This window comes from Petaurus breviceps, unplaced genomic scaffold (assembly GCF_028583685.1).
Source record: "Petaurus breviceps papuanus isolate PSGF00001 unplaced genomic scaffold, PetGlider_PUasm1.0 171, whole genome shotgun sequence".
NCBI classification, from domain to species: Eukaryota; Metazoa; Chordata; class Mammalia; order Diprotodontia; family Petauridae; genus Petaurus; species Petaurus breviceps.
Window position 1 is genome coordinate 26,284,371 of NW_027185754.1, and position 14,388 is coordinate 26,298,758.

The 14,388-nt window shown below is 42.2% G+C and overlaps 1 protein-coding gene across 2 annotated transcripts in view; it reads left to right on the forward strand.

Annotated features, from left to right (window-relative positions):
• The window catches only part of NR6A1 (nuclear receptor subfamily 6 group A member 1), a 251,344-nt gene that overhangs the window by 220,312 nt on the left and 16,644 nt on the right, over positions 1 to 14,388 (forward strand). Inside the window, exons 6-7 of one of the 2 annotated variants that reach the window (XM_069082779.1) lie at positions 3,091 to 3,318; positions 6,491 to 6,745. In XM_069082779.1, the coding sequence (XP_068938880.1) occupies positions 3,091 to 3,318; positions 6,491 to 6,745 (483 nt within the window). The remainder of the gene's footprint in view (positions 1 to 3,090; positions 3,319 to 6,490; positions 6,746 to 14,388) is intronic. The other variant, XM_069082780.1, reaches the window with a different exon arrangement.

The window sequence follows — 14,388 nt, forward strand, 5'->3', positions numbered from 1 at the left end:
GATTAGGAGGTATTCAGGCTTAATTCTCACAAGGGATATCCTGTGAGCAGGACCTTGGAGAAAATAAGTTATTTTAATATATGGAAGTAGAATTGATGGAGGCATGCAGGGGTAAGAACAAAGCCCATTCCCGGTTCAGGGAATAGCACAGAAGAGGGGAAGACTCCAGATTGAAAAGGAGGGAGGAACAACTTCATTCACCCAGGAAGTAACCTCCACTTCTATAGCACTTTTAAACTTCTCCCCACAAGGGAAGAGGAAGGGGAAGAAGCATTTATGTAGCTGCTGTGATGTGCCAGGCACTGTGCTAAACATCCTGTACAAATATTATTTCCTTTGATTCTCACAACAACTGTGGGAGGTAGGTGCCATTATTATCCCCATTTTACAGTGGAGGAAACTGAGACAAGCTGAGGTTGAGTGACTTGCTTATGACTTACTAATTAAGCTGGTGCATGTCTGAGGCCAGATTTTAATTCAGGCCTTCCTGAATCTAGGCTCTATCTACTGCTCTGCCAGCTGGCTAATGCAGTGTATGTAGGTAGCAGGAGTATCATCACCCCTGTTTTACAGAATGGAGGTTCCAAGAGGCTAACTTGCTCATGGCAAAATTCAGGCTCGGGTCTCCTGACTCCCAAGTGCTGTTTTTCTATGTGAGTCTCTAAGTGTTTATTAAACTCCTATTGCATACTCAGTGCTGGGGTACCAAGATTAAAGATGATGATCTGATGGGGTCGGTAGGAAGGGATAACATATATGGCTAGTCCGATTTGTCTTGAAAGTGATATGAGCAAAGATGGGACAGACAAGTTGGGATCTGGTTTTGAGCAGCCTTTCAGGGAAGGCCAGTAAATTTAAACTTGAATTTTTAGGCAATAGAGAGTCATTCAAAGAAAACTAATTTTTGTTACTTGTCCAGGAGCCTTTATGATCTGCAGAGCACTTTACTCACCACAACTCTGTGAGTCAAGGTGATTGTTTCCCCCTCAGTTTTAACTCTGAAGAAATAGAACTTTACAGGGGTAAGTGGCCAGCCACAACCTTTGTTCAAATAAACACTCCCCCTGAATAGAGGCAGCCCCCTAAAGTGATGTCTCTTTGAAAGGAAAAAAAGGCTATGTAGACATATTCCTTTAAAAATAAACAAACAAAAGACTTGCCTTTTATACAAGCCAAATGTAGGGCTGGAGGAGTGGTGGCCTGTGATCAGTATTAGATCTGAGACTTATCTGACAATCGTTACTCCTTATCTGAACAGTGATGGAGTAGAACATCTCCTAGGTGTTTTCCAGCTCTAATATTCCATCTACTTTGATCTGGAAAGAGTTTAGACTGAGAGGGGTTTGGGGTAGAGAAATGAAAAAGTTGTGGAGTTGGACCAGCCTTTTTACTACCTCGTTCAAGTGAGGAAACTGAAGCCCAAAGAGGTTTAGGATATATATATATTAGCTAAAATAACCTCCTTATCATAATGAATTTCAACTTTGCAACAGAGCACTAGAGTGAAGGCTCCATTTGCTGGAGAAACTCAGACACATTTCACACTACTAGGAGTTTTCCTGTTCCCTAAAAGCGATAAAATGGTTTCTTGTCAGAAAACGACAGAATTCACCAATGATGTACTGGGCCCTGTGCTGGGTTTCAGAGATACAAAGAAGGAAATAGATCTTGTCTACAAAGACCTTACATTCTAAGTTGGAAGACAACATGGACATAAATAAGCATATAAAGATAATTTTTTAAAAAACAGAATAGTTGGAAAGGAGGTAGTAGCTGGGGGTCTAGGAAAGGCTTCTTGTAGAAGGCATTGCTTGAGATGCATTTTATTATTTTTTGTTTTTTTAAAAGCAATCAGGGTTAAGTAACTTGCTCAAGGTTACATGGCCAGTTATTTCTGGGTGTGGTGCTGAGTATCTGAGCCCGGATTTGATCCAGGTCATCCTGACACTGGAGCCGGTGCTCTTACTTGCTGAGCCACCTGGCCACCCCTAAGCAATTGGGGTTAAGTAACTTGCTCAAGGTTACATGGCCAGGTGTTTCTGGGTGGGTGCTAAGTGTCTGAGCCCGGATTCGATCCCAACACTCGAGCCGGTGCTCTTACTCATTGTGCTACCTGGCCGCCCCAAAGGTGATTTCTTTTTTTTTTTTTTTCCCATTTTGGAGGGGCAGTTGAGGTTAAGTGACTTGCCCAAGGTCACACGGCTAGTAAGTGTTAAGTGTCTGAGGTTGGATTTGAACTCAGGTCCTCCTGACTCCAGGGCCAGTGCTTTATTCACTGCACCACCTAGCCACCCGAGATGCATTTTAAAGGAAGAGAGAGACTCTCTGAGACCAAGATGAGATGGGATTGTATTCCAGCCCGTGCAAAGAAAGACAGGATGATTGAAGATGGAGTATCATCAGGAACAGAGAGAAGGCCAGTTTACCTGGATCACAGAGGGCAGGATGAAGAATGTTGTCCACTGAAAAGAGAGGTTTAGGCCAAGTTGTGAAGAGGAGTTTACATTTATCCTAGAAGTAAAGGAAGCCTCTGGAGTTGATTGAATTAGGGACTGTTATGGCCAGATCTGCACTTAAGGAACACCACTTTGGTAGCTGTCTATAGGAAGGACTGGAGTGGAGAGGGACCTGAGACAGGAAGAAAAGAAATATTTAACAGGATTATAGTGAAGGAAGTGCTTTATAAACTTTAAAACTTTAAAAATATCTTATACTACTTTTGATATTTCCAGAGAAGCTTAATTTTATCACTTCATCATGGAAAGATCACTGAATTTGGAGTTTGAAGACTTGTACCCCCTTCCCAGTTCTGCTCCTCATTAGCCATGATTTGGGGGGAGGTCATTTCCCCTCTTTGAGTATCCATTTCTTCATCTTCCCCTTTCAGCTCTAAAACCTAAGAATCAAGCCTCCTGATTCTCATTTGAAACCTCTTCTTACCACACATGGTTGCTTGTATCCTTACTGAACAGGTGCCAAGGACAAATGCACTGGTATGATGTGTGCTTCATTCTTTCAAGTGGTGTAAGGTGAATGCAAGATGGTCGAGCCTGTAGCTGCATTGATTAAGATGAAATTTTTCTCTTCTAGTAGGTCTGTGGAGCTGAATGGATTCACTGCCTTCAGGGAGCAGTACATGGGTACCCCGGTGCCCCCACACTATCAGTATATACCGCACCTTTTTAGCTATTCAGCTCACTCGCCTCTGCTGCCCCCCCAAGCCCGGAGCCTGGACCCCCAGTCCCACAGCCTGATCCATCAGTTGGTGCTTGCTGAGGACCTGGAGCCCCTGGGCACACCCATGTTGATTGAAGACGGGTGAGTGGTTCATGACCTGAAACACCAAGAGGTGGTTGTTTTGGGGCCTGAAGCTCAGCACAAGACCACAGGTTCCTGCTTCCCAGCAGCTATACACTGAAGCCCATTTCTTACTGTCTGGGCCTTAAGAGATGTTTGTAGAGATCAAATGACATAATGGAAAGGGAACATAATTTGTAGTCAGGAGACTCGAACACAAATTCCCTCTGGGACATACTCAGCGTGACCATAACAGCCGAGTGAAGCAGTGAATAGAGCACTAGGCATGGAGTCAGGAAGGCCTGAGTTCAAATTCAGTCTCAGACACTTACTAACCGTGTGATCCTGGGCAAGTCACTCAACTTCTGTCTGCCTCAGTTTCCTCAACTATAAAATGTGGATCATAATAGCACCTACTTCCCAGGGTTATTATGAAGATCAAATGTAAAATGCTTAGCAGTGACTGGCACTTTACTGGGATATTTTTAGGTTTTTTTTAGTTGTTTTTCTGTCATGTTCAACTCGACCCCTTTTGGTGTTTCTTGGCAAAGATACTGGAGTAGTTTGCCATTTCCTTCCCCCGTTCATTTTATAGGTGAGGAAACTGAGGCAAACAGAATTTAGTGACTTGCCAAGGGTCACACAGCTCGTAAATGAGGTCAGATTTGAACTCAGGTTTTCCTGACTCCAAGTCTGAGCTCTATTTGCTCTGCCACCTAGCTGACTGGCACTAGTAGGCACTTAATAAATGCTTATTCCCCACCCCTTCCCCATAGCCAGCTTACTCAGTGTCTTTGAGTCTGCTTCTTCATCTGTAAAATGGAGGTAATAATGTTTGCATTACCATTGGCATGGCCTTTCTCAAGGACCATAAATTCAGCTGGGCTGGAGTTGTTATTTCTAAAAGAAAAAAAAGGGATCTTAGCACATCCAGAATGAAATGGCACAGCATGTCTGCATGCACATAACTGTGGTGTCAGCAAAAGAACATAGAAGTAGATCTGGTAGTAGTGAAGATATCCAGGGTTTAGACCTGACTTTGTCCTCAGCCAGTTGCATGATCTTGGTCAAAGTTGTTTGAACTCCCTGGGCTTCAATTTCGTCATCAGTAAAATGTAGTCATACTCTTAACATGCTGTGTGTTCTCAGGTCTCTTCTAGCTCTGATACGCTGTTCTAAAGGCCTTTACAGCTTTAGCTGTCCACCTGGGGCTTTCTTTCTTGGGCTTCTGGCAAGGACTAGCACTGAGCAGGCTTCTTGTTGCTGCCGCCTGTGGAATCCAAGCCTGTGCGTCCTCACCACTAGAGGACACTGTGGGCAGCAGGATAAAATCACTGCTCAGAGCAATCAAATAACTTGCCATCAGGAGGGGTTTTTTTCTTTTTTTAAGAATTTTTTTTTTAATTTTTAAATTTAATCTGCCCCTCCCACAAGCAATTAAAAAAAATTCCTCAGTAGTTAGTCTAGCAAAGCAAATTCACACATTATCCATCTCTGAAAATAAGTTTCTGCTTTTTGAATTCACCACCTCTTTGTAGGGAGGGAAATAGCATACTTCATTCTTCACGCTTCTAAAGTGTTTCAAAATTGTTTTACTCTATATTATTATCATCGTTGTGTAAATTTGTCTCCTAGTTCCACTCATTTTGCTCTACACAATCTTCCTGGTTTGCTCTGAAATTGTCCATAACATCAAACTTGTTTATAGCAGCTCTTTTCATGACAGTCAGAAATTGGAAACTAAAAGGTTTCTATTGGAGAATGGATGAATAAATTGTGCTATAAATGTGTTTGTATGTAGAGATTATGTTCCTTCTTTTGATGTCTTTGGGGTATAGAATCGATAATGGTATATCTGGGTCAAAGAGCACGTACAGTTTGGTCACTTTCTGGGCATTGTTCCAAATTGTCTCACAGCATGACTAAACCAGTTCACAGCTTCACCAGCAATGCACTAACATACTTGTGTTTCCATAGCCCTCTGTCCCATAGTCCAGTCTGATAGGTGTGAGGTGGAACCTCAAAGTTGCTTTATTGTTTAGTATTTCTCTCATTGTTAGTGATTTAGAGCAAAAGTGTCAAAACATATGGCCCAAAACACTTCCTGAGTGTGGCTCAAACCATATTAAAAGGTAATTGGGAAATATGTAACAAGTAAAAATACAATAAAACACAAATAAATACCATTACATTTTAAAATTAAGTCACTTTGTGGCCTGCAGGGATCTTTATATACTTTTTATGGCTTATGTTTCTTTGTTAAGTTTGACACCTGTTTTGGAGAATTTTTAATAAAAGTTTTGATAGCTTAGATTTCTGCCTTTGAAAACTGCCAGGTCATAACATACCCTTTGACCATTTATCTATTTAAGAATGGCACTTAGTGTTAAAAATTTAAATTGGTTCTATGCGTGTGCATATGTGTGTGTGTGAGAAATCTTGAAATGAACTTGTTGCAAAGCTTTTTCTCACTTGTTTCCATTTTGATTTTTACTGTATTTGATTTGTTTATGACTTTTTATATACTAAAACTGCCCATTTTATTTTATCTTAATAGAGAAAGCTCTATTGCTTATTTAGTCATGAACCCTTTCCAATCCAGAGATTTGAATGATGGCACAGTAGAGTGCTGGGCCTGGAGACAGGAAGAGCTGAGTTCAAATTCAGCTTCTGACTTCCTAGCTGTGTTGGCCATGGGCAAGTCACTTAATCTTTTTGCTTTAGTTTCCTCATCTGTAAAATGGGGGTAATAATAGCACCTACTTTGTGGAGTTGTGAAGATCAGATGAGATCATTATTAAAGACTTAGCTCAGTTCCTGGCACATAATAAGTTCTATATAAATGATAGCTATCATTATAATTTTTTTTTGGAGGGAGGAAGGCAGAGCAATTGGGGTTAAGTAAGTGTCAAGTGTCTGAGGCCAGATTTGAACTCAGGTCCTCCTGACTCCAGAGCCAGTGCTCTATTCACTATGCCACCTAGCTACCCCTATCATTATAATTTCTTGCTTGCTTCTCTTAATTTATGGTGTGACTTTATACTGCTGTCAGGTATCCATTTAGAGGTCATCTCAGTGTATGCATCCCAAGTCTTGTGGGAGGAGAGATTTAGGTGAAGTTTCCCTCCCTACCCACCTTAGACAAGGAGTCTTGATTTGGTAAATTATCAGTTCACCCTGCTTTTGCCCCCAGGTACACAGTTACTCAGGCAGAGCTGTTTGCGCTGCTCTGTCGCCTGGCAGATGAGCTGCTGTTCAGGCAGATTGCTTGGATCAAGAAGCTACCATTCTTCTGTGAGCTCTCCATCAAGGACTATACCTGCCTCCTGAGCTCCACGTGGCAGGAGCTCATTCTTCTGTCATCCCTCACCGTATACAGCAAACACATCTTTGGGGAGCTGGCAGATGTGACCTCCAAGTACTCACCCTCTGACGACGAGCTGCACAGGTGAGGGAGGGGTGGGGACACTTCAGGACCCTCCGTTACTCCGCCTTCGCTCATCCTTCCTTTCTAGGGATCCCCATCTCGAAGGGGAAGGGGACAGAGGTGAAAATAATTCCTGTGAAACTTAAATATCATGGGCTCTGAGCTGGAAGCTGAAATGACAGTAACTGACACGTGATTTGTTTAGCACTAAGGTTTGCAGATTGTTTTAGGGACACCATCTCATCTGAGCCCTGTGACAGCTCAGCAAGGTGGAGGTGTTACAGCTCTTAGACTCAGCATGTTAGGGCTGCCAGGATCTAATCATCTACACAGAGAGCACAAACAGAACTGTACTAACCATATACTTGTGTGATCCCTTCCATGTCCACTGGTGCAGATTACAATCTATTCATATCATCCTCAGTGATTCTTTTTTTTTTTTAAAGCAATTGGGGTTAAGTAACTTGCTCAAGGTTACACGGCCAGGTGTTTCTGGGTGGGTGCTAAGTGTCTGAGCCCGGATTCGATCCCCAGGTCATCCCGACACTGGGGCTGGTGCTCTTACTCGCTGTGCTACCTGGCCACCCCAATCCTCGGTGATTCTTGATGGTATTCTCCTGTAAATTTCCTGTAGAGGGACCACTACCACACTGGGAGCCTTACCCTGGGCCTTTTAACATTTCTTAGTTATAGTGCTCAGAGTATCCATCATGTCATGCCTTGGTTTACCTATATTACTCGTTCACGCCTTTCCTGTTTATACATTTATCAGATAAATATTCTTTATGTCACTTCTTGCATTCAGATTATCATGAGTAATAGGCTACAGTATACTAAAACCCACCATTGCCCTTTGTGTCATGTTTCATAGTTCACAGCTATATAATGTTATTTACATTATTGGGAGAATGTCGCCGTTATAAAAGTAGTTTGTGTATCATGGGAAAACTTGGTATTCTTGAAAATGCTTTCCAGTCTACTTTCTTCCCCTTACCAGGTCTAGGCCCAGCTCGTCTATCTGCAGTGCCTGTCCAGGATACATGTATGATGGGCTAATTCAAATGTCAAATGAGACAGTGTTTGTGAAGACATTTTGCAAACCTTAAAGGGCTATATGTTGGCTGTAGTGATTAACTCAAGTGATTGCCCATTCTGCTACATGCCGTACCTCCTCTAGGAGGCCTTTCCTCGTCCCATATCATCTCTTTTCCCCCTGAGCCGCTCCACAGTCCCAAAGAGTCTCCCTTGTGTGGTTACCTTCCATCTTACTTGTGGATGTCTTGTATGTGTGTAGTTGTCTACGTGTTGTTTCTGCCTTGGGAGAGAAACACTGTTTTTTCCTTTCTTTGTATCCCAGTAGTTAGCAGTCCCCGGAAGATTGTGAGTACATAGTAAATACTGTCGATGGGTTGGGTAATAGGCGTTCCTCATATACTTTGCTTTTCCTGTTTGAATTGTTAGGCTAGTGTCTTCAGTAACTGCATCTTGTTGAGGAATATTCTAGGATTTGATACAATCAATGTAATATCACATTGTCTAGTGGAAGCATCAGGAAGATCTCATTCTAGGGAAACCTTCCATTTAGATACTGTCTCTGTGACAATGACAGACACCTCTAGGGAGCATGTTTTATGCCCCTGTTGGTACCGATACTCAGAGGATCATTAAACAAAGTTAACTCTGTGCTTTTATCAATCAGGAAATGTACATGGGAGATAGCCTTGTTGGAAGAGAACAGAACCCTTGCCCTTCTTGGATCTCACATTACATAATCCATAGGTAATCCTGACCCCCTCCAAACAAGTCATTCCCCTTAGGTGACCTCACCATGAGCCTATATCCCATGGGCTAGTAGGCTGTTGACAGGAGAGGATGAAAATTGTTTGATAGGGAAGTGGAGAAGCATGACAAGTGGGGAAATCCTAGACCCAGAAAGTACCAGGAGGGTAGAACTTAGATCAGTCTTTTAGATCATGTTAGTCTAGATTCCCAACTCCCCTTATTTATAAAAAACAGACCAAGAAAGATTATGTGACTTGCCCAAAGTAGCAAAGATGAAAGCAGAGCCCAAGACTGTTGCTGCTGATGCCAAACTGCAGTTTTTTGTATATGAATATTGAAGAACAGAGTGTTCTCTCAAAACAGGTCTTCTTCCCTAAAAGGAACCTAGAATAAAGCTTGTAAAGCCAATAGGAAATTGTATCAGAATACTCAGTCAAATCAACAAGTGCTCATCAAGGCTTCTCACATGAGGGCACTATGCTAGGCTCAGGGAAGACAAAGACAGAAATGAAATATTCCTTGTCCTTGGAGACCTTATCAGAGGAGCCAAGTGGTACAGATAGATGGTGCTAAGTCTGGAGTCTGAAAGACCTGAGTTCAAATCCTGCCTCAGACACTAATTAGTTATATAACCCTGGACAACTCTGCTTGCCTCAATGTCCCCTACTGTAAAATGGGAATAATAATGCCATCTACCTCCCAGGGTTGTTGGAAAGATCAAATTAGATCTTAAGCACTTAGCACAGTGCCTGGCACATAGTGAGTGCTCTAGAAATATTAACTATCATTATTGTTATTACTAGGAGATGTATATACCATGTTTCCCCGATAATAAGACCTATCCCAAAAATAAGCCCTCCCCTTACTGTGTAAGATTCCTCTAAAATAAGCCCTCCCCTGAAAATAAGCCCTATTGAGATTGCTACTGTAGTGAAGGTGATCCCCTGCGCTACACACTACATTACGGTACCCTCTGTATGCACCGTTTCCCCCCCCCCCCATGAAATGCATGCCGCGCTCCGAGCTGCATCCAGTCAGAGCTGCAGCAGTGAGTGCATCATCCTGTTCTTCCCCAGTGATTTGCTTATTGAATAAAGGTACATTTTTTTGTTCACATTTACCTGTTTATTAAAATTGCTGTCAATGTTCATTAAAATAAGCCCTCCCCTGAAAATAAGCCCTCTGGTGTTTTCCTGTCCAAAAATTTAATAAGACAGTGTCTTATTATCGGGGAAACACGGTAGGTAAGTGTATACAGAATAGGGACAAAATAAATACAAGGCAGTCACGGAGGCACTAGCAGCAATAGAGTGGATCATAAAGGGCTTAGTGTAAAAGATGGTATTGGATCTACTCTTAAAGGGAATGTGGCATTTTAGGAGTTGGAAATAAGGAGTGATATAGGAAATAAAGAGGAAATAAGGAAATAGAGATGGACTCTGCAAAGGCCATTGAGACAAGAGCTGGAGCTTGCATGTGAGAAAGAGCACAAAGGCCAGTTTGGCCGAACCATGACATGCAGGAAGGGAAGTAGCAGACAGAATGAAAGATAGGTGGGACCAGGTTATGAAGGGCTTTATAGGCCAATCCAGAGTTTATTTTATCCCTGAAGCAATAAGGAGCCACTAGAATTTGAGTAAAAGGGTATTAGGACTGCCAAACCTTTTTAAAAGCTTCTCATCCACTTTTGATGTCCACCTGATTCATCCAGCTCCCACCTGTGACTCCAAGAAGCTGTAGCACGCACTGTGGCTTCACCCCCTTTTGGCAAGTGGGCTAAACCAGGTTAAGGGTAACAACAGGCTTCAAATCCATCAATGAGTTAGGAGGATGTCTACCCCCCCCCCCCCACCCAAGCATGAGAAGACTTCTCCCAGCAGAATGTGTGATTGAGAACAATTTGTTCTGTGGCTGAAGGACTTAGAGCTTGGTCAGGTATCAAAGAAACAGTGGTTATCCATGGCATCCCAGAACATCATTTTGACCTTTGTCTTGTCACTGGACTTCAGTGACTCAGGAAGAGAGTGAGGCTGATGATTTTGTGCAACTCTGCCTCACTTAAATCCACTTCACGAGCAAGTCAAGACATCGCCCTGTGATGTCATTAGTCCCCTTCAGAAATGTAAGGATGGACAACAGCAACAACATAGTCATATCTGTGCTTAAGGAAAATTACTTTGGCAACTTTGTGGGTTGATGGATGGGAATAAGGAGAGGTTTGAGGCAGGGAGAACAGTTAAGTGGCCATTTCAGTGGTCCAGGTGAGGAGTGACACAGAACTGAGCTAAGGTAATGGCCTTGTGAGTAGAGTGAAAGTATCAATTGTAAGACATGCTGTGAAAGTGGAAATGATGAGATTTGTTAACTGATGGGATCTTTGGGAGGAGAGAAAGTGAGGCGTTAGTAATGATGCCAGGGTTACAAAATCAAGTGACTGGAAGAATGGTGGTATCCTTGACAAAAATAGGGAAGTTTGGAAAAGGGATGGGTTTGAGGGGTAAGAGAATAAGTTCTGGTTGGGACATGTTGAGTCCGAGGTGTCTCTGGAACATCTATCTAGTTTGGAATGTCCAATAGGCAGTTGGTAATGTGGTACCAGCGCTCAGGGCACTGGGCTGGATATATAGTACTTACTAACTCATCTTCATCAAGATAATAAATCAATGGAAACTGATTAGTTACCAGGAGAAAATGGAGAGAGAAGAGAAGGCCCCCAATGGAGGCTTTGGATCTGTAAGCTCTTGCACTTGCATCTTTTATGGGAGGCTAATAAAAGGAGAAGTTTGGGTCTTCCTGACCTTGTTATAATATTCCATTATAAATGATCTTTAAAGGCTGGGGTAGAGGTTGGGGGGCAGATATAAATGACAGTATTTTTAACCAAGTTGACACTCTGTCTAGTAAACAAAGCTATCTGATGTTCTGAGTGACCTAACCAGTGCCAGAGATGCTAATTCATTATTTTCATCCCTTTTATTGGTCTTCTTCAGACCTAGCATTGGGCAGCCAAGTGTTTGGATAGCAGACGGCCTATCCTAATATTGTCAGGGTCTGCTTAGATGGCTGCCAGCCCTCCTTGTTTGCATTTGGCATGCCTGGAGTTCTCTGCAGGGTCAGCTGCTGGGCGCTGTTCATTCCAGGGTGATGAATTTTTGGAGTCACTTCACAGGTCAGGGGATATCATGGAGCTGTTGGCAGTCTGTGTTCTCTGGGGATGTGAGCTTAGTGAGGCCCAGTACTCCCTCTGGCCCCAGTGTTATTCTGGAATTAGGGGGAACAAGAACATAATGAGAGACAATGAGACCAGATAGCAAGAGGTTTTTTTTTTCCTTAGTGGAATCAACCTGTTTAGAAGGAATTAATAAGTATGTTCTAGTCCTGCATCTGGTTTAGGGATCATGAAAATGTCCATTAGAACCATAGAACTTTAACACTAGCAGGAACTTTCAAACACGAGGTGTTAGGGACCTCAGACCAAAATAATAACAGCTGGCATTTCTGTAGTGCTTTGCAAAGTATTTTATAGATGTTCTTATCTGATTATCCCTAGTCCTGTGAGCTAGGTACTACATATTTTTCTATCTCTATTTTTTTAGATTAAGAAACTGAGCCTTCCATACAAGCTAATATTAAAGATGGGATTTGAATCTTTTGCTCTTTTCTCCCCAAATCTAGGTTTCTAGAATTTTAGAACAAAAAAGTGTAGAACTAAAAGGGACTTCAGACCATGGAATGATGGTAGCTCTCTAATGGACCTTGAAGTACAGATGTTTGAGCTAGATAGACTCTTAGAGATATTCTAGTACTCACTTTACAGGTGAGAAAACTGAGGCACAGGGGGACCAATCCAATTGCCAAAGATTACACAACATAGAGTTCCTTGTCAATAGAAATGAACATAAGTTTGAGGGACTTTAGAGGGCAGTAGCCTGAGAATGAAAGTTACCAGGTTGTTTCACTGTGTAAAATGCACACACTCTTGTTCTGGGCAGTGTGTGCTCCTAGGATTAAAGTATGAGCCTGATACATTGAATAGGCCACGGCTCTTTCTTTATTCTCCTGCTCCCTCTCCTCCCCAGGCCCTGCCCAGATGCATCTTTACCTTTTAACAATTTGCAAGTGAAAAAGAGTTTCAACTGTCTGAGCAATTCATTTCTTTTTGCATTGCTAATATTAGAACAAATTTACGGTCTCTATTTTCCTTAATCAGTCTCTTATCAAAGAGTGAAACTTTAGTGAGTTTGATTTAAAGCAGATTATAGCACCAGCCCGAGACTGCTCCTGGCCCTAATGAGCTCTTCTGAGCTTTGCTGCTAAGACTGCTAGCTCTCTTTTAATGGTTCATTTTGGCTTCTGTGCTTTTGCTCCTAAACTGCCAAATCAAGACCATGGTAGTCTTCATCATTATCATCATCATTAACATCACCACTCCTTGTTCGTATGGCAGCTTACAGATCCCAAAGTAATTTTCCTCACAACAACTTTATGAAGTAGGTAGTACAAGCGTGTTTGTTCCTGTTTTACAGATGAGGAAACTGAGGCTCAGAAGGGTAGAATGACTTGCCTTCGATGATGCAGCATTTAATAAGAACCTGATTCAAAGACTTGTCTTTACTGATTTTCTGACAAGTTGTTTAGCCTTCGTCGGAGGGATAGGCTCAGTTTTTTGCCTGTTCCTGAGAAGTAGTAATCAGGATAGGCAAATGAATAATAATGACAATTTTTACTTCTGTACTAAGATTTATGAATAGTTTTCCCACAATAACCTGTAGAGAGTATTTATGAAGATTATCTGCCCCATTTTTCAGAAAAGGAAACTTGAAGCTGAAAAGGGAGAATGATTTGCCCAGTCACAGAAGCAGCGAGTGGCCAAGCAGAGCCTTAAGCCTGTGCATAATGTTCTTTCCCCATTGTATCCTGCTGCCTCTCTCAAGACCCCATTCACTAAGCTCAGGGAACTGGCATGTACATTTTTCTTTTATTTTCCCTTAGTTGTTTGTTTTTTCTAAACCCACTCATGGAAATAAGTTATGGAGCCATGGAAGACTTTTCTGTCTTGGACCCATTAGATTCACTTGACATCTTTTGGCAATGAGCACACACAGATAGTTGTAAAGAAATAGAGTATCATAGAGTCATGATTATTGGAGCTAGAAGAGACCTTAGAATGTTAGAAGAAAAGGCACTTAGTAGGGCCCCTCTTTCAAGGGACCTCCAAACCTTGAGTATTAGAATGAAGAATTTAGAATGCCCAGGCTGAAAGGAACTTTAAAACCATCTAGTCTAATCCCCTTTATTTCACAGAGGAAAAAATTGAGGCTTAACTAGATCTGGAATATTGTATCCAGTACTGGGCACTACATTTCAGAAGAGAATTGGTCTCCCAACACCCTTAATGAGACATAATTTATTCGATGTCAGTTTCAATTGTTGATGAAATGGTCCAGTGGTTTTTGGAGAACCTGCCGAGAATGTTTTCCTTGTCCTGTTATACTTGTGGACAGGAATGGGGAAAAGAAGAAAGACTTTGTTTGTCTTAGCTTTTATTTTTTTTTTTTTTGCTTTGAATCCTGATAATTTGTAGCCAGAGGCTATGTGGATGTCAGAACCCTGAGGCGGAGGCAGCCTGTGGAGGAGGAAAGCCAGAGCTGGGGAAGAGTCGGTGCCCCACAGAACAGAGAGCGGCTTTGTTTGAAAAGGGGAGGTGTGGAAACAGCAGTCGAGTTTGTACGGAGATGAGGCAGAGCTCACTGGGGCAAACAGCCAATGGTCAGTGGCTGTTTTCAGCTCCCAGGAAGGTTGGAAGAGGGGCTAGAGAAAGGAACCTTCAATCATTGTAATAACATTTCCCATTTCTGTAGCACTTGATGGTTTACAAGTGT